Genomic DNA, 19,124 nt, shown 5'->3' with positions numbered 1-19,124 from the left:
ATAGCCGTGGAAGGTAGACAAGTGCATTGTGTTTCTTCGCAGCCCGAAACAAAGGCGATACTAGGAAATAGACTTGACATTCAATCTTTCAGGTTGTGAGTAGAGAGGAGAATATAACATTCGTTTTTTCACATATAACCTGACTTGGTTACATATGCGCTAGGCTATCAAGGATCGGCTTTAGTCTTTTCAAAGAAACCCCGGTTCTCTCGGCGAATTCAGCTATGTAGATATTAGTTTCAAAATCGTAGAAGTAAGATACTAGCTCTGACCGTCGGGTGTTCCATCCAGGGTAATCTGATGTGTTGCCCCATATAGCCAAAGAGTTGCGGGACTAATATTCGAGTCTGATTGGCGAGGAAGTTGACTTGGAAGATATAGTCGAGGGTAGCTCGCTGGTTCTGATTTATAAATGTCAGCAAAATCTATATAAGTAATATAGGAGTAAGGGTATTTCACCAAAACCAAAGTGTTGTGTGGCGTGGTAAAATAATATTTTACATCGCTCTTGAGTCTCGAAATATTCTGAGGTATTCGGTCTACTATCACGGAACGATTGTCCAACAGTAGTCTCAATATTCACGAAGGCATCTGTGGGGTTCTTCCCGATAAACACAGGGACCCTATCGGTGGTCAAATTGCCTTCTTTATCGCGGGTAACGAAATTCGTGGTGATTTGATGTATTCGGCGTGCCGGAGGACTCCTTTTAACCCGTGGCAAGGAAAAGGGGCGACTTAGACTGCGCAACATAAGAAGGTATTTAAGGTTCGTGATGCTTGATAGTTGATATTTAGAAGACCAGCAGTTAAAATTTAAGAAGAAAGAACCATTGAAAAGGAGAAAGACAGGGTTAGTTTTGAGTGAGGAGTCAGCCTGAGATTAGAGATGACTCGGGTTCCCCAACACCGGGCTGAGTAAGAATCTTAATAAGCACGATCTAACGTAACGTGTTTCACTATTAGTGCCTTACACCGCCCCCAACCCCTCCGGGTTGTGGGTGCGCCAACCACATGAGGCTGCCATTTTTTTCTACTACCCTATTTTTTGCCTCCCTATCCAACAATACCATCTAATATGCCTAAATTTGATGAATCTCGTATGGCAGAGGACTGCCTAGCAGTATCACGCGTTGCGAAGCTAAATATCGCGCGTTTAGCACGTGAATTTGGTGTTCCTAGGCGTACACTACACGACCGTGTTAAAAAGAAAACAGTATCTAATACTGCTAAACACAGTGCTAGGAACGCTCTAGAAGCCTATCAAGAAGAGGCTTTGATTCGCTGGATTCAATATATAAACGATTGCTATATGCCTATCACTCCTAGGATACTAGAAGCGTAGGCGAATCGTGTATGCTAACGCGTCGGGAAGCCGTCGGTTAGCAAGATGTAGGCGTATCGCTTTATTAATAGGCTTCCTAAACATCTTCAATTAGGGCCTACTAAGCAGTATACGAAGGAGCCAAAGCGAATTCTAGCAGAGGATCTAGCAGCATTACAGCATTAGTACGATCTACTAGCCTAAACTATCAAGAAGACTACACCTACACGTCTAGTCTATAACTTTAATAAATACGGCTTTCAACTAGGCGAAGGAAGGTCTAGAAACGTTATATCTACTACTACTACTACTACTACTAGTAGAAAGATAGTAGACCTTCCTTAGCTAGACTAAGGCGAAAATATTACGTCTATCGAGTATATAGCTGCCGACGGGTAGCAGTTAGAACCCGAGTTTATCTTTAAAGGCAACGGGATCTTTATAGAATCTGTTAGGGAATAACTACTTGTACAGGGTAGAAAGCCTGTCGACTAGGTAGGAAGATAAACGTCAATTAAGGAAAGCAAAACACTGTTTCTTGCTATCATGGATCTCTCCATAATCCTCAATTTATGTATAACCCACAAGGCCCTAAGGGTTCGGTGCCCTTCTATTAGGGATTCGTGAACCCCTCTCCCCTGTAGCCTTTGCTTACCTCTGTTACATATGGGCCACGTCAGACCGTATGTTGTAATGTGATCCATCGCCTTTGCCTTGGTTATGTGGGAAGGTGTTGAAACCTGTACAAGTAGTTATTCCCTAACAGCTGGCTAGTGTGCGTCACGGGATAGTGAAATACGTTAACGTAATTCACTAGCGAGTGGTCCACCCAACCGAGAACCACGTTTCTACGCGTTATCTGACACCCACCATGCTAGCAAGAAGATGCCCTATCCGCGACATAAAGTCTATATTGAATCACAAAATGATTTCGCAAAAGCCTACTTGAATAATGGCCAAAGCAAACATGCTATCTGACTTCTACTCGACACAACTTCAACAAAGAAGACTGAATTTGATAAGCAGCGTCACACAGACATGTCATCTCTGGTTATCCTTGCGAAAACCTACCTTCAAAATGCTCAGCCATCGAAGGCAATTAATCTCCTACGACCGGCTCTCAAGATACATATGAATAAAGTTGGAAGCAAACACTATACTCTTTTCATCCTGTGCACAGAGCTTGTACATGTATAGATACGGAATGGACAGATGGCGGAGAAGAGCCTGCGACACGCCTTGGATTGATCAAAAAGCGCAACTGATAACACCATTTCCGTGACTACAAATGCAACATGAAATAGCTTGTGAGTTCCTGCAGAGTGGCAACCTAGAAAAAGCTATTGGAATCTTGCAACAAGTCGCTATGGTAAGAACCCGTTATCATGATGAACAGCACCCAGAATGTATTCGATCACAATGGGACCTTGCAAACGCGCTTTCAAAGAATCGAGGAAGCAATTAAACCTCTTCAACATGTTGAAATTCCACAGCAAACTTATGGGAATGAAAACCCACAGTATCTTGCATCGGTTGAGGCACTCCAAAACGCACGCGAAGCAGCCAATCGATTGGAAGAAGCAGGTGAAAATTGCACCAGGGTCAAAGAAATCTCCCAACACACTCCAAATTGAAGTCAAAATAGATGATAACAAGCTTCCCGCGCATGAGAAGTCATTTCAATGAAAAGGGAGGCAAGTCTCACCTCGGAAAGCAGTTGAATGTCTTTCTAGGTAACAAATGGGAGGGTTGATCCAAGATCATGATGATTTGATAGAGAGAAAGTCAAGAAGAGATGACTTCTCGGATGAAATGGGAGTGGCTTATTGTTAACTCCGTGCACCGATCGATGATTATTCGTGACTGAACTAATAATTACTCCATGCTGAAACTATGCTTTCATAGAATAAAGAAACAACACTATTCTACAATATTTGACTCAACTTTGGTGATGTTTGGTCGATATTAGGTGAGAAAAATTTAAACTTTCGAGGAAAAAATACAGCCCACTATAAATGCGCTATGAAATAAAAAGAGTCCAGGCAACTTCACCCTATTTGACCCTGGTACAGATACAAATTATATAGTTATAAGTTCTACAGATAGAGAGATAGTAATTACACACACTATGCTTCTTTCGTTGCATTCTAGAGTAAGCATTTTGCCAGCTTTGGTGTATCTGGATAGTGGATACCATATTTAAACCCATATGGCAAATATAGATAATGGAAGAATTTGGGGATTAATAAATCAATGAAATCTTGCCTCCTATCCCATCGCGCTGGGTGTTGGTCCTAGGCTTGCAGTTATTCGAGACCGGCGCAGACGTGTCAATCCCAGCCTCCAATGGGCGGGGTTGACAACGTCGACATCCGAGTTTGACCGAAGCTTCAACTTTGTTCTGTTCCAGACTTCCTCAGTCCATATCTTCAGATTACTAGCATACTGATGTTTCTATTCAATTAACTCAAGCGATACTTTAATAACATGGACGCTCTCATTGCTCAGGCCATTCAAGACACTACAGTCTTGAGAAAGACCTCGGTATCATGGGAGCCTGATCAGCCCCATCCGCAGTCTTACTATGCCTTTGATGCAACCACATCTTCTTGGATACGAAAGTCACCATCTGGCCAAGAATACTGCCCGGCTGAGAATAAAACATGGCTTACGAAAATTGCTGTCTACAGCTGGAATATCGACTTTATGCTGCCTTTCGCTGAGTCTCGCATGAAGGCTGCCCTGGCTCACCTCGAGTCCCTTGTGAGCTCAAAATATCTCTCGTCGGACACAGGTCTCGTAATATTCCTCCAGGAGTGCCGACCGTTTGACTTGGTCACCATTGCCACTACTCCGTGGGTCAGAGAGCGATTTCATATCAGCGATCTCGATCACACGAACTGGGCTACGACCCACTATGGTACCGTGATCCTCGTTGACTCTCGTCTTCCTATCACGGCCACCTTTCGTGTACACTACTCCAAGACACGCATGGATCGCGATGCACTCTTCATGGATCTATCGGTCGGGTCCGACCGCAAGAAGGTCCGCGTATGCAATACCCACCTCGAGTCCATGGCCTTTGAACCCCCCTTCCGGCCGTTCCAGATGCAGCTTATCGCAGGTTATCTCCACGATGAGTCCGTGCATGCCGCGCTCGTTGCTGGGGATTTTAACGCGATCCAACCAGCGGATCGGACGTTGCATGTGGATGGAAGTAATGGCCTGAAGGATGTTTTCCTGCAGCTGGGCGGGAAAGAGGACACCGAAGAGGGTTATACGTGGGGCCAGCAGGCGGCCACAAAGTTACGGCAGCAGTTTGGCTGTTCACGGATGGACAAGGTATTTTATTGCGGATCTTTCAGGCCGACAAAATTTGAGAGATTCGGAGAAGATATCCTGGTGGAAGAAGAAGAGGAATCTAAGGAGATTGTCGAGCTCGGGTTCGAGAAGCCATGGGTGACAGATCATCTGGGGATCATGGTGGAAATGGAGATTTTGGGACTCTCCACAAAGGTATAGATCTCGGTCTAGCCTTGAGATCATAACATGCATATGGCTATCTGCCTACCAGGGGGCTCTTTGTTCACTGAAGCAGATTCATCATCAGATCTAGTAACAAATAACATGAAGCGCGTGAGCATATTGGTAACATTGGTTGCAGCTATGTGCATTGTGTCTATGATCCCTATTTTTTCTATGTTATCTATCTCAAGTTGTGTAAAAAGACCGCAATCCGACGATACATCTCCACGGGATTCGAGTACATTGGGAAATGCCCGCTCTCAGGAATCAGCGCCAACTCCACTCCCTCCTTCTTCAGCCGTCCAAGATATGACAGCTCACGGTTCTCCTCTCCGAACATGAACATCTTCGGAAAGGGCAGTCCGATGAACATACCCAGCAGATCCTCATCATCTGACATCTGCACCATGGACTCAAAAATGGCTCGCACGGCGCCGGCGCAGACCCGTGCGCGGAGAGTACTCGCATATAAGGGACTAGCCAAAGATTTAGATTTGCGTGTCCGATCAATAAACTCGTCCAGAAATGCCTCGGGGTCCTCCGAGGAGAAGGTGAAGATCTGCCGACTTAGGAAACAATCTTCCGGGGCGAGGTTGCCCTTGATATCTACAAAGCTGAGCACCTGTTCTGGATGACGGTGGGCCAACTGAAGAGCAGTCAGACCTCCCATAGAATGACCCATGAGATGGAACTGTGTGATTTTGAAGTGGGCCAGAACGGCTTCCGTGGTGGCGACCAGGAACGGGATGTCGGTGGCGTCGAGCTTATCGCTTGTGGAATGGCCACAGCCAGGGGCGTCGAACGCAATAAATCCATAGTCTTGGAGGGCTGGGTGGATCACCAAATCTGCTAGATCCTCCTTACAGGACCCAAAACCATGAAGAAAGAGAATGGGCGGCTTCGAGTTCAGACTGTAGATAGTAGACAGCTCGAGGTTGACACCCTGCACTTGAAGCGGAAGTGTTGTGTAAGTGAGTGACATGTCGCAAAAGCAATGAATGAATGAATGAATGAAATTCGATTGGAATAGTGTCTGAGACCAAAGACTTTATTTCTATTTTCACCCAAATCCCAAATTAACTTCTGAGCGGTGGCTATTTATGAGCAAATGGCGTTACAAATTGGAGGCGCTGAGATCGAATCGCTCGGCAAAATGTCTTTTTGCCGCAGGATCCACAGAATGGCAGGCTTTGGTTCATGAGTCAAAGTGCATTGCTTCAGCCAATGATTAGTAATGTGGATTGGTTTGTTGAGGATATACTGTCACCGCTACTAGGATTGAACACTGCAACGTGAGATTTTGAATACCAGCTTTGCCTGTTATAGCACCACAGTATAGAGCTCAGCTAAAGGCCCTCCAGCCGATACAGTGGCTCCAACTTGGCAGACCGCCGAAGAAAAATATAACGCCGAACAAAGCATGGCAACCACGTTCTGAATTGGTATTGAGCGTGTCGATAGATTGGTATCCCAAAAATGTAGTCGAGCTCTTCGAGGGTCCATTACCTGTAGATGGTATTAAATATCCGTGGTTTGAATCCCAAAAACTGGGAGACCCTTACATTGTCTCAGGAACCACCAGAAAAATAGTGATGAAAGCGAGTATGGTCAATGCGCCATAGTATCCAAATGCTAGTGATTCAATCAGTTAAGAAATATTCAAGCGAGTTGATTATGGGTCGAAGCTCACCTCCCGTTGGTGTGATCGTGGTTAACAGTGACGGGAAACATAGGCTAAGGGCGCTGCCGACGGCATTATTGACGCAAATCGTAAATGAAGCACCGAGCTCACGATGTAAAAGCGGGAAGGCTTCACTTAAGATCGATGGAATGGGCCTAATTCCTGCATGAGTTAGCTAGTACATCAAGTTTCATTGCGATAACATCCGACACACCTGGTCCATAGAGGGCCGAAAATAGATATACGAAGAAGGCAACAAGTGGGATCCAAGCAGTGGAGTCTGATGGGATCAAAAAGCAACAACCTGCTACCAGGAGACACCAAGCCATGTTAACAAAAGTGAACAGTAGGAGGTTGCGACGTCCAAATATGTGCATCGTCCAGACTGCGGGAAATGCAAATATGAACATCGTCAGACCAAAACCTAGAGACGCAAGCAAGCAGTCTCGTGGAGAATAACCAGCCTCTGAAAATATTGTTGACGAATAGAAACTCATTGCACTGATACTTGAGAACTGTTGCGATATGACAATTATAGAACTCGAAATCGTTACACGACGAAGACGTGGGACCGTGAAAAGTTCCCAGATACGAAGTGAAAGGGATTTACCTGAAAAGGCATCTCTCTCGGTCATAACCTGACAATGTGCGTAAAACTAGAAAAGATCAACACTACACTTAAGATAGGGTTTCAGTATTTTGAACAAGTGCTTACAAGATCCCTGGCAGCAATGAGCTCGGTGTTACGTAGTCGACAAAATGCCATGAAAGCCTCTTGGTACCGGCGTGTTTTCATTAGCCATCGAAGAGACTCTATCAAGGTGAAATGCTATCAAAAAAACTCCGAAATCCGCCATAATACGGATCCTTCTCTCTATACTGTTCTTCAAAGCCTTTCTCGAGATCACAGTACACCCTCATCAGTCGAAGAGTCAGGCAATATACTCGGTCATCAAGAAAATGCCTCTAGAGCCTTTGAAGTACCAGTAGCTTTGAGCATGGTTCACAAACCCAAGCCCAATACCGAAGCATATAGTTCTTGAACTCTGGTGAGCAGAAGTTTTGTATTTACAGAGGAGTGATCTTTTCCGGAACGATCAAATTACGTTAATCCGAGATCAATATCTTCGCTGGCGAGACAACTGCATAGAAGAAGATGAACATAATTCGGCATTCGATCGAGTTTTTGCGGCTCCTAATCGCCTTGGCATGCTTAAAAATGAGACGATTGGATCAATTCCCTTTGGAAATGGCGTACTTCCATCTATACTCCCAATATAGACAAAGTAAGCTCGGTAAAGATGTGGTATCCCTTACCAATAGAGACCTTTGTGATGTCATTCTTCATCGACTGTATGGAGAAGAATGGAAAATTCTAAGCGAGGAGGTTAGGCAACGCAATCACGAAAAGTTACAGCGCCAACTTTTTATCGGTCGGAGATGGTCTATTGCCGCGGATCGATTATCCTATGGGGTCAAACTTCTTGCTAGCAAGAAACTATCCGCTTTAGTGTAAGTTAATATTTGCTATGCTCTCTATATTCTTAGGCCTTGGAAATACTGATAACCCCCCTCATTCATGGCGCGGTTGAGGGCCATTTGGTAGTTCCTGGGGGTACTCTCTTCGCCCGAGAATGGTATACTCCCACTGTTGGCCATACTTGACCTGCAAGAGGGAAGAAATGGATTACCATCGACAGGACCCTGTAATTCAATTATACTTATCCGGTCCTCCTTAAGGTATGTATCCTGCCAAGGATTCCATGGTTTAGCAGTGATGTTCAATTAGCAATCCAATGCCGAGAACGATCGTGCGTTAAATAACGAGAGGCTTGGACGCTAGTTTCCTATTCATGCCCTCTGCAAATGAAGCCTTTGAATAGGCCGACCATTACCCGTGATTACCTACTGAAGTCTTACAGCTTTGGTTTCACCAATCATCGAACTCGAGAAGACGGAAACGATGTTTAGTGGTTCTGTGTTTTCTTTCGCAGCTCTGTTCTTTCGCAGCTGCTTCGAGTGTAGTATTGTAAAACTTGGTAGAGAAAGATACTGCGGTCAACAAGTTCATTCAAGCGCATACGTTTTCATTCAAAAAATATATTCTACGACGCAATCAGGTTTCCAGAAAGGGAGGCGTCTGAACCGACGAAGTATTCCGATCCTGCCCGTATGCCAAGGAGCTGAATGATGGCTAATAATAATTAGGCGATGGCGAGCACGATCCCAATAGAGCAGCCCGGGAGAGGCTCGACGCTGCCGAAAGTCAAATTAGATAGGATGTGTCAGACGGCTGGGAGGGCTGTGTTTGGAACCCCGGTCCTTAACAGCCTGCACATAAGGCTGAAAAAAACCACGAGCGCCGCGCCACTAGTCTTCATGTCCTTTGAGACCGGAGAACACAGATGCGGCTTGCCGAGAGTTTCATAGGGTGCAGATGCCAAGCGCCCGGTGTGCAGGTTTGTGAAACGGCGAGACCGATGATCTTTATACTTCGCTATGGCCTCGAGGGCAGGTCTGGACAGCCAGATCGCTAGCGAACCCCCAAAGGGGGCGATGGAAGACCACTTCAACCTGGCCGAAACCCTCAATCGCCCCCTACCTCATCTTTCAAAAAAACCTCGCAGCCTAAACTCTATACAGAAGAAAAAATGCCGCGAACCAGGGGATTGGCGCGCCAAGGCTCGGGAAGAAGACTCCACCAGGAGAAAATATCAGCGATCACACCTGTGCTTCGACCCAAAGAGCGGAGTCTAGAAGAGCTATAGCGCCAACAGCCAAAGAGATCTGTTATAAATTTTATTCCAATCATGATTATTTCTTCACATTATAACTCCATGCGGGAAAGGCTGATGGGTCCGTGGCGAGGAGACCTTTCCAGACCGCCCCATCCTTCTCCAGCGAGGCTGCGTGCGCTTACTTATTCCCGGTTTTCATTCCCACCTCTCCACCCTTCCCTATAATATCCTCCCTCCGCGGTCAATGCAAATCGCCATGGCACTATTCCTCCAGTCAAATGCTTTCCCTCTAGCATGCGCCCGCGCTGAGCAATAACACCGGCTCTCTGACGCGACTGTGTCTGCGTGTTGCCGATTCCTGAGCAGCCCGACTCTGACCCCCCAATCGTTCCAGTCCACCGTCCAGATCCTAATTCACCTTGGACCGGACTTGTTCTTACTCTCCCCAGCTTTGCATCCCAGGGTCAAAGCTATTCCTGCCACCCGAGGCTAGCTGCAAGCTTATCACGGCCCTTCCCGACCCGAAAAGCAGTGTTTCACAACCCGGGGAAGTTGAACTGGCTCTTCACCGCAACGATAACGCGACCTCTTCTGAATCCTGGTGCCATTGGATATTCTCAGCCACTCCTGGTCTCTAATCCCAGCCCGTGCCTGCTGCAGTCGTCTTCTCACTCATTCCTTTGTGATAAGAGAACCGCTCATCCCCCCCTTAGGTGGCCTTGGAACCTTCACCGAGCTTCTGTGAAAGCCGAAGGAATCCATTCTCCTTTCTTTTTCGAACCCTCGATCTCGACTGATTGATCTCAAAACCTCATCACCATGGACGTCCACTTATAGCCCGGTCCCGTCCCGTCGACTTTTCTGCATTTCAGCGCTGTTTATAATACCCGCTCCTGATTCCTACTATCCATCGATCACCCTGTTTCTTCCTGGCCTTCAGATAAGACCAAGACCCCAGCAGACCTCACTTGTCCCTTGCACATAATATCGTCAACTCTATCTTATCCATTATGGCCCCCAACCTCTTCCTGTGCATACGCACCCTCTGCTGCCCGACCTACTGGTTTTCCCGAGGCGAGCGCATTGACGGCGCCGTCAATCGCGAGCAACACTGGGAGACTCCTGTCCCGGGAACTTACAAGTTCTTCCCGAGTCGTGGCTGGCATCTCGTCCAGCGTGACGGATGCGACCATGAGGAAAAAGTCCCTGCCGCTCTGGTCTACTGTCGCATCCTCCACCGCTACATGTTCGAGTCCGAACTTGAAGAGCGCTGCCGCTGGTTCTCGGCTTCGCTGCACAAAGGCGCCCAGCCTGAGCAGCTGCGCTTCTTCCTCCTCGACGACGGCGTCCATTGGGTCGCTGGCTGGGATTCTCAAGGTCGCTTCATCCCCGGACCTTACCCCAAGTGGTGGCTTGAAGAGGATGGTGAGACTTTGCGCCGTGGCGTTTCTCCCCCTACGAGTGCCAACGTTTCTCGATGCAGTAGCATCATCGCGGGCAAGTTGGATTGAAAACTTTGCTAGTTGAACTGGCTACTTCCATGCCGAGTGTTATCCTCCACCTTTGCGCTCCATGTCATATTGGCAATGATTCCCAACACGTACCGGTTAGCGCTTATGTTGCATTTCTGAGAAGCGTTCAAGCGTCTTTCTGTTGCCTGATTATCAAAAGTTTCTCTTTTCTTTTTTTCTTCTTGTAGCATATATATTATATGACCAAGAACCTGTTTCGGTTAACTTTATTCATTTCTCTGTGCTTATCGTGTTTTATTGGACTTTATAGACACTACTAGGGGTTGTAGATTCAGGTCTTGAAAATATTGTATTCAACTAATATAATGATGTGATACTGGTATATCTTTGCTTTGACTATAAATGGCCAGGCACTCCTGTGTTTGGGTAATAGTTGTTGGCTGTGTGTGGTGGTTAAGTATTAGCTGTTAGTTGTGAACGGCAGTCGGGATTCAAAATTGAAGCAAGCGATGGTTTGGGCGACACTTGTATTTAGCATGAGAACGGTTGTACATATTATATAATTTCCATTGAATTATTAGCGCAACAATTCTAATTCCAATAGCAAAATAAATTAATATATAGGATGAAGAGTACGGCCCTAAGGGAGATTATAGATACTTATATCACTAAGAACTTCAAAGACCTTAGCTAGCTGATTGAAAATATTGCAAATCTAAGATCAAATATTCTCTGGCTAGGCTTCTTATTAGCCATATTTATTCTCTAGAGTATATATTATAAAAATAATAGAGTATAGGCTCGAAACCCCTTTTATAGAAATAATTGTTACGGAACAGCTGAGATAAATGATAACATTCGAGGTTGGTTCAGATCCGAAACGTACACATGAAGTGATAACCGTCATTATTTATCTTTAATCTTATCTTTCAATATAGCGAAAACATGCCCAGGCTTGTAAATTTGGGATTCAATGGAACGTGATGCTCAATGCTCAGATGTTTAATTATCTGTTCTTGCTGGCAGGGAGGGTTACATATCCCACGCCTCGTTGACTAGCCTTTTATGGCGCTGATTCCCCAGTATATCAGGGATACCATATAAAACAACCAGGAAATTGACTATTCCCGTAATATCAGGACGCATGGCGGAATATGTGGAACCTCGCCGTATTAACGGTATCTTTCCTCTCAACACTATCATCTATAACAAAGAGAAAAATCCCATATTCGAACTGAATCTCTTCAAGGTTCAATTATTGATCTTCCATGATTCATTCCATAATTTTCATCTAGTGAAGTACCGGTTCTTCTCTGATATTCACTCATTTCCTCGCCCAATCATGCCTTCCAGTGGCCCATTGTTTCCCTCCTCAAAAACCCTCTGTTCTTCAGGGATGCCGTCAAGCACGAAGCCAGCCCTACCCTGGAACTCGCCTAAATTCTATATGACTTGATCACAGGCAAGTGCTTTGCCTATTTCAACCCATACAATGTCGGCATTCGTGTCGCCTTCACTCCATCCACAACTTCTTCCGCAACCTCGATCGTGGCCCGATCGACTACTGGTTCTGGATCGCCCTCGTCCCCATGTTCTAAAATGTGCCCATTATGATGATGCATATGTGAAGTTTGATCGCCGTATTCCAAGACGGCTGGGCCATGTCCATGCGGTCCACGAGCGAACTGTCACAGCGCGGCAAGGCCTGGAAGCGATGGAACGTCCTGGGATTCTTCGTTGTATAGATGGGCACTGTTGGTTAGACACATTATTTTTGAGAATGGCTAACTAGGATGAGATGAGGCCTTGAGGGCTATTATCCTGGTATGATCATGCCTTGAGCCGTGTCATTTTATGGGCCTGTGGTGCGTGGATGATGATTAAAAGACTAGACTCCTGTATAAATTTATCTTCTCAGACCTAGGTCCTATAAATTTCCTGCTTGAATGCGAATGGTTAATTCTCAGTCATGAGTTGATATACTGAATACATCATGATGTGCCACTAGTTAACGTAATTCACTAGCGAGCTGGCCACACTAGCGAGCTGGCCACCCCATCCAAAACGCGTCTTCTATCTTCCACCTACTATCTTCCACTATCCACCATGCCACCAAAACGTTCTGAAAAACGCTCAAAATCACCAGATAGGGAGGGTAGGATCCTATTAGCAATTGCCGCTATTCAAAAGGATAAAACCCTATCTATACGCAAAGCAGCAGCGGTTTTCAATGTGCCCCGCTCTACACTACAGACACGAATCAATGGCGTGCCAAATCAGCAGGAAAAACGATCATCTTTGAATAAGCTTATAGAAGAAGAAGAAGATTCGCTTTGCCAGTAGGTCCTATCACTAGATACGCGTGGAGCTTCCCCTAGGCCTTCGCATATTAAAGATATAGCAAATCTTCTACTAGCAACGCGTGGTGATAAACAGCCTTCTTCTATTGGAACTTATTGGGTAACACGCTATATTAAACGTCGACTAGAGTTGCACACGATTCTCTAGGCGCTACGACTATCAACGTGCACAAAACGAAGATCCTACTAGCCTACGCGCGAGGTTTAGGCTAGTAGAGCGTACGATTAATAAAAACGGGATCCTTCCTAACGATATCTATAACTTTGATGAAACAGGCTTTGCAATAGGCTTGATATCTACTACTAGAATCGTTACACGGAAGGATCTATACGGTCGGAAGCCTCTACTACAACCTAGAAATCGGGAGTAGGTAACAGCAATTGAATCTATATCGGCAACCGGCTACTCGCTTCCGCCGTGTATAGTATTCAAAGGGAAGGTTTATATTGCTAGCTGGTTTGATAACCTACCGAAAGACTAGCGAATCGAAGTATCACCGAACGGTTGGACTACCGACGATATAGGCCTACGCTGGCTAGAAAAGCTCTTTATTCTAGCGACTACTAGTCGTACGCAAGGCAAATATCGCTTGTTAATATTAGACGGTCATGGAAGCTATCTAACACTACAATTCGACCAAATCTGCTAGCAAAATAACGTTATACCACTCTGTATACCGCCGCATTCGTCACATCTTCTACAGCCGCTAGATATAGGATGTTTTGCTATCCTAAAGCGCTCATACGGTCGCTTAATCGAGGCCTAAGCTCGCCTAGGATATAACCATATCGACAAGCTCGACTTCCTAGAATCCTATACCCTAGCACGCCAGGAAGCCTTCCTACCTAGCACTATACAATCAAGCTTCGCCAGCGCCGGCCTAGTTCCGCTAGATGCCGACCGAGTCCTATCGAAGCTTAATATATCGCTTCGAACACCTACACCTACTACTAGTAGGCCTAGTAGTAGGAGTAGCGCTTTCGTGCCTACTACGCCACATACGATTAAGCAGCTTAGCAAGCAAGCTTCATCTATCAAAGCTCTACTATATAGGCGCTCACAGTCGCCAGGAAGCCCTACAGAGAGAGCGCTAGATCAATTAATCAAAGGTGCTGAACTAGCGTTTCACAACACTGTTTTACAAGCGGAAGAGATTCGGCAACTATATAGATTCAACGAGAAGAAGCGTCAAAAACGCACACGGTCTAATCGCCAGATATCTAGGCAGCAAGATCCTACGGTCGGCGAATCTATATCTCTAGATTCAACGTTGCCAGCAAGCGTTGAAGCTATTCAAAACGATGATGCAGAGCTTCCTCAGCAGCCTACTAAGGTCTCTAGGCCTACTACTAAGCGTGTATTTCAATGTTCTGGATGTGGGAATATAGGGCATAAGATTACTCGGTGCCCTAGTAAATAGTTGAATTAAATATATGGCGTTTTGGTGGAAAAATAGTGTTTTCAAAAAGTAGTAGGTGGTGAGGGTGGCGACTCACTAGTGGTGGCGACTCACTAGTGAAACACGTTAACTAGATTGGGACAAGATTATCTAATCTGATAGGGATCATCAAGCGATCGGCATCCACGATTCTTGTGCAGTTCGGTTAGATGCATATGCATATTCCAACCCAAGTGTACGAACCTTATAACTTCTATGAGACACTCATGATAGCTTTGATTAGCTTATATAACCAGGTTTAGGAAGGCCGAGGACGCGCGGGTCTCTCCTATCAGTCCCTTCCCGTCATAGTCGAATTGGAAAATAAACAAATTGACGCTCTAGGAACACCAAAATACCCAACAAATTCTTCAAAGAATAGAAAACAAATCAGGTCCATTCATTCTTGCCGTATTACCGGGAAAGGGCTTCTGACGTGGGAATACTTGGCTAATGTGCTGACAGCAACGGATCGTAAGGAAACGTTAACATACCCTCCACAATAACGAGAGATACACGAGGAGAAGTGACATCATACGAAACTAATTAATAATTGAAACATCGTTCCCAATTGCTTGTTCAGCTGAACAAACAACTAATACATACAAAGATATTTTTAAAGTGCCTGCCATATTAACATAGCCCCGCCTATAGCTAACGGATTAGTGAGCGAAAGGCCCGAAGGTGCAGAATTCTTGCTGCTAGTTGTTGAGCCGGTAGCATTGCTAGCGGTGGAGCCCAAATTAGTGTCTGCAGTGCCACTAGAGCTTTCGGTAGCAGATGATGAAATGGAGGACGACGAAGATGATGGCTTGGGACACACATTATTATACACAAACTGCTCAGGATCGCCACTGCAAGTGGATGCAGACGCAGCGTTGAATGTGCCGTTCGGATAGATCCAGCAAGTGCCTGAGGCATACGGCGAGTTGTCATCATTGTGTGGGTTAAAGACAACGTAGCTGCAGGAATCGGCCTTTGCACATTGACTCAAGCAGCTCGATGCGCCCGTACTGGCAACACAATTATCGAAGCAGTCACTAGGCGCCGGGTACCCGCAGACCGAGGCAATAGCAGAGGGAGTCGCGGTGGCGGTGCAGGCGCCAGTAGTGGTTGTTGCGCTCCCATTCGGACATACGGGCTGGCTGTAGACGGACAGGGTAGGATTGCTGCAGTTCGAACTGCCTTCACTCGCATCGTAGGTTTCACCCGGGTACAGCCAGCAAGTGCCGGTGCCCGTGTTAGGGTTGCCGGCATTGAAGATAACAAAGCTACAGGGAGGGTTGGCGTTACAGTAGTCCCAGCAGAAGGCCGTGCCGTCACTGGCGACGGCAAAGTCTGCGCCAGGTTCCGGGTAGCTGCAGAGCTTGGTGATGAGGGAGGCTGTACAGCTTGCTGCCGCGGCGGTAGAGGTAGTGGGCGTAGCAGATATCGCTAGAGCCCGTGGAACTAATAGAGCGATAGAGGCCCCGAAAGGAGTGACCCTCATGGTAACGAGCGTAGGTAAGGAAATATATAAGACAAACCGGGGGAAGTATTTATTTTTTATCAGGGGCGGGCACTAGAATGGTCCTGCTTATTTGTACTCACGGCCCCCGCGAAAGATGCGCTAGGGCGGGCGCACCAGGACCCCTGCGACTTTTAATTCCGACACTAGGTAGCGAGGGGTCCAAGCCCTGTTGTAGCCCCTATCCTAGTGGACTTGGAGGGTTTAGTGTTTTTTTTTTTTTTTTTTTTACCATGGACCGGCCTAGTTCACCGCCCTGACAGCCTACGATGTTAGGATACAACACACGCAAAGGGGTGCTGTATTTTCTGTCAATATAGCAGTTGAATGTGTAGGCGGGGAATATTGAATATCCTCTCCCTCGCTGTCTAACGCGTTATGGCGTTGGGTTCCGAGTCTACCGGAATACTATACAAAATATATAGTAAATCGAGCGTCCCTATAATTATCTGACGCAAATGGGAATATGTGGGTCTCGCCTGTATTATGCGGCTTTCTCGACAGAATAGAAGCAACGAGCGAAAGAAAATCAGTTGGTCACTCTGTATCGGCATTGACCACATTTAAATACTTGCTCATCACGAATGCCGCACATCTCCAATGGCTAGTCCTCGTCCGAATCTAGTCATCAATACCAAAATATCAACGTCCCAAGACCATGCATTTGCATAAACCATGTCTAGTTGGCTATTCATAAAGTGAGCCACTCGCACCACACATGAGTCATGTATCGTGCGGAATAGTGAAGTGCTAGGTAGGAAAATTGATATTCAAAGTGGTTAACATCTATACATATTGTCCCAATGTATATCTGAAACAATCTCACCCTAGGAATGAAGACTGCATGCACAGAGCGAGTGCGCTAATAAATATGCTCGTATCCATACTCTCGTTTCTCAACCACTTAGACGTAGAAAAACTTGAACTGTCGCTCTCCCTCCACCACAGCTGTGGTGGTATTCAGCTTAGCAATCCCGCCGTCATTCTGTAGCCAGACAATGTACTTTTTAGTTGTCATGTCATAGAAGTCCACACGGATGAGATCATGGGATCCATTTGTGTCAGGCTCATTCGAACGCTTTATCATCGCCAATCTTCCTGAACTCAACAAGAACATTTGGTTCTTCATCGAGACCGGCATACACAACATTCTCTTTTTGGTATTGCTCTTCTTGAGTAGTCCGACGAACTCCGTAAACCAAGCTGTCGCCAAAAAGGCGCAATGGGTATTGGATTCCATACTTGAACTGCAATGTTGTTAGTATATCATGAACTGGGAAATTTCCTCAAAGTAGAAGAAAGGAGTGTTTACCCGAGGTGTTAATCCTGTACTTCCTTCCCAGACTAGCTTGTTTCTCATCGCGAGCACTTCAAGACCGGCTTTCATATGCTCTTCCCCAGAATGGGACTTGTTCAATATATGGCGCTTGGCACGCCTTGAGAAGTTCCCACCTCCGCCTTCTGGCCGTTCAATGAGTTGCTCTGTTGTGTTGTTAGTTGCGCTGTATCCATATGGAAAAGACTCATCATACTGACCATTATTCACCATCCCAAGGTAGGGCTTCGCCTCGGCATTGGTGGAATCCCACTTGCAAATCCTGAACTGAACTCTCTCAAAGTAGATCTGTTCAAAGCGCCTGGAGATATCTGACTACCCCTTCATTTGGCCGATGAGTTGCACAATATCGACCATGCCGATTTGTTGCGAGGGTTAGCACATAACCCATTAAATGAGCTATTAATGTTGCTGACTCACATTCATCACCCTCCAGTTGTAATAGGAGTGCACAGTAGGGCACCAAGCAGGGGGACTAGAAAGCTGTTATCAGGCCAAATATATCCAAAATGATGATTAATAGCAGCGGGTAACCTACTTGTTGCATAGCAGTGTATCACCGCCATCGGCATGCCAGGTGATCGAGTGATTCGAGCTGCTTTGAGACTTCTCAGTTTTCTCGCCCTTGATAGTCTCATGACTGGCGCTAACAGATGCCTGGAAGCCCCATCCAGAGACTGAAGCGCTAGCAGCGGCCTTGAGAGCAGACGCCTTCTCTTCAGTGCTGGCTCCGGCGATGCTAGAAGTAGTCTCGACGGAGTAAAGACGACCTCCAAGCTGAACATGCGGGACAAAGACGTGTCCTAGGGTATAAATTTTAGTTCATGCGAAAGTAGAGTGTACCTAGTAAGTAACCGAATTTGCGGAAGAAGCTATCAGCGTCTTCCTTCTTGGCTTTAGTATTTCGGATTAGCTCCAAGAGCTGCTTGCATTCTTCAGTTAATTCGAGATCCTCAACTTCGAAGTAGAACTCGACACGAGGGAACTAAGAAACGGATTAGAGCTGGTCAAATAATCGGGGGGTTTCAGCCTTACCAAGTAGGCAACGTGCATGCGGCTTTCACCCGAGGAAGATGATTGCGCAAAGTTGTTTGATGATGAGGTGGTCGCACCAGCTTTTGCAACAACGCTCACGCCAAGCCCACGCTGGCCTTTTCGGGGCAGGCACAGCTGTTATTGTGCCAATTAGATCTTGTTGCCCTCTGAATAGATCTTCAGCAAGATACGTAATGGTTTATGTCTATGTACAAGTGAAGTGCAAATTCCGCAACTGAGCGCATCACGTTACAGGTCTTGGATTCGGGACTTCCTGTAAATCTGTGGGGTTCGGTTCGAGCAGCGGTGAGCGATAGTTCCAACACCTATTTTGTCACATTTGGCTACTACCCTATTTTTCGCTTCCCTATCCAACACTGCCGTCAAAATACTATTAGTGTCTTATACCGCACCCCTTTCCCCCTTCCCCCTCCCAACCCTTCACAACCCTTCACAACCTGAAGGGGTGGGGGGTGTGGGAGCGGTGTAAGACAATAAAAGATAGTGTGTGGAGTTATTCATTATGTAGGAATTTACGTCATATGACGATGGTGGCTTTAGAGTGGAATTGGATAGATGGATCCTTTCAGATCCAAGTGGTGTTCGGGCGACGTATAGATCGCCGATTAACTCAAGACGAACCACTTTTCGGGTAGCCCCGCACTTTAGCGCATCGCGTGTTCGTGCAACCATATGAAGTATTGCCAATG

At 46.1% G+C, this 19,124-nt stretch overlaps 7 protein-coding genes across 7 annotated transcripts; 2 read left to right on the top strand and 5 right to left on the bottom strand.

Annotated features, from left to right (window-relative positions):
- Window positions 1-148: 148 nt before the first annotated feature.
- N7462_004960 (uncharacterized protein) lies at window positions 149-751 on the bottom strand (the record flags this gene model as incomplete). The annotated part of the gene is made up of 2 exons (XM_057076685.1): window positions 149-222; window positions 460-751. 2 exons carry the CDS (start codon window positions 749-751, stop codon window positions 149-151), a joined length of 366 nt encoding a protein of 121 aa, XP_056936190.1.
- Window positions 752-3,808: 3,057 nt separating this feature from the next.
- Window positions 3,809-4,843, top strand: N7462_004959 (endonuclease/exonuclease/phosphatase family protein; the record flags this gene model as incomplete). Its single annotated transcript, XM_057076684.1, has 1 exon — window positions 3,809-4,843. The coding sequence occupies one exon, from the start codon at window positions 3,809-3,811 to the stop codon at window positions 4,841-4,843; it is 1,035 nt and encodes a 344-aa protein (XP_056936189.1).
- A 184-nt stretch (window positions 4,844-5,027) lies between these two features.
- On the bottom strand, window positions 5,028-5,828 carry N7462_004958 (alpha/beta fold hydrolase; the record flags this gene model as incomplete). Its single annotated transcript, XM_057076683.1, has 1 exon — window positions 5,028-5,828. The coding sequence occupies one exon, from the start codon at window positions 5,826-5,828 to the stop codon at window positions 5,028-5,030; it is 801 nt and encodes a 266-aa protein (XP_056936188.1).
- A 658-nt stretch (window positions 5,829-6,486) lies between these two features.
- N7462_004957 (uncharacterized protein) lies at window positions 6,487-7,162 on the bottom strand (the record flags this gene model as incomplete). The annotated part of the gene is made up of 2 exons (XM_057076682.1): window positions 6,487-6,689; window positions 6,742-7,162. 2 exons carry the CDS (start codon window positions 7,160-7,162, stop codon window positions 6,487-6,489), a joined length of 624 nt encoding a protein of 207 aa, XP_056936187.1.
- Window positions 7,163-10,275: 3,113 nt separating this feature from the next.
- N7462_004956 (uncharacterized protein) lies at window positions 10,276-10,776 on the top strand (the record flags this gene model as incomplete). Its single annotated transcript, XM_057076681.1, has 1 exon — window positions 10,276-10,776. One exon carries the CDS (start codon window positions 10,276-10,278, stop codon window positions 10,774-10,776), a length of 501 nt encoding a protein of 166 aa, XP_056936186.1.
- A 4,376-nt stretch (window positions 10,777-15,152) lies between these two features.
- On the bottom strand, window positions 15,153-16,025 carry N7462_004955 (uncharacterized protein; the record flags this gene model as incomplete). Its single annotated transcript, XM_057076680.1, has 1 exon — window positions 15,153-16,025. The coding sequence occupies one exon, from the start codon at window positions 16,023-16,025 to the stop codon at window positions 15,153-15,155; it is 873 nt and encodes a 290-aa protein (XP_056936185.1).
- Window positions 16,026-17,110: 1,085 nt separating this feature from the next.
- Window positions 17,111-19,107, bottom strand: N7462_004954 (uncharacterized protein; the record flags this gene model as incomplete). The annotated part of the gene is made up of 8 exons (XM_057076679.1): window positions 17,111-17,290; window positions 17,356-17,525; window positions 17,580-17,646; window positions 17,800-17,854; window positions 17,918-18,182; window positions 18,235-18,364; window positions 18,415-18,549; window positions 19,057-19,107. The coding sequence occupies 8 exons, from the start codon at window positions 19,105-19,107 to the stop codon at window positions 17,111-17,113; spliced, it is 1,053 nt and encodes a 350-aa protein (XP_056936184.1).
- Window positions 19,108-19,124: the final 17 nt, after the last annotated feature.

Source organism: Penicillium macrosclerotiorum (assembly GCF_028827735.1).
Source record: "Penicillium macrosclerotiorum strain IBT 26536 chromosome Unknown utg000003l_segment0_segment0, whole genome shotgun sequence".
NCBI lineage: Eukaryota > Fungi > Ascomycota > Eurotiomycetes > Eurotiales > Aspergillaceae > Penicillium > Penicillium macrosclerotiorum.
Note: the sequence above shows the minus strand (reverse complement) of the source record. Positions and strands in the feature narration are given on the sequence as shown.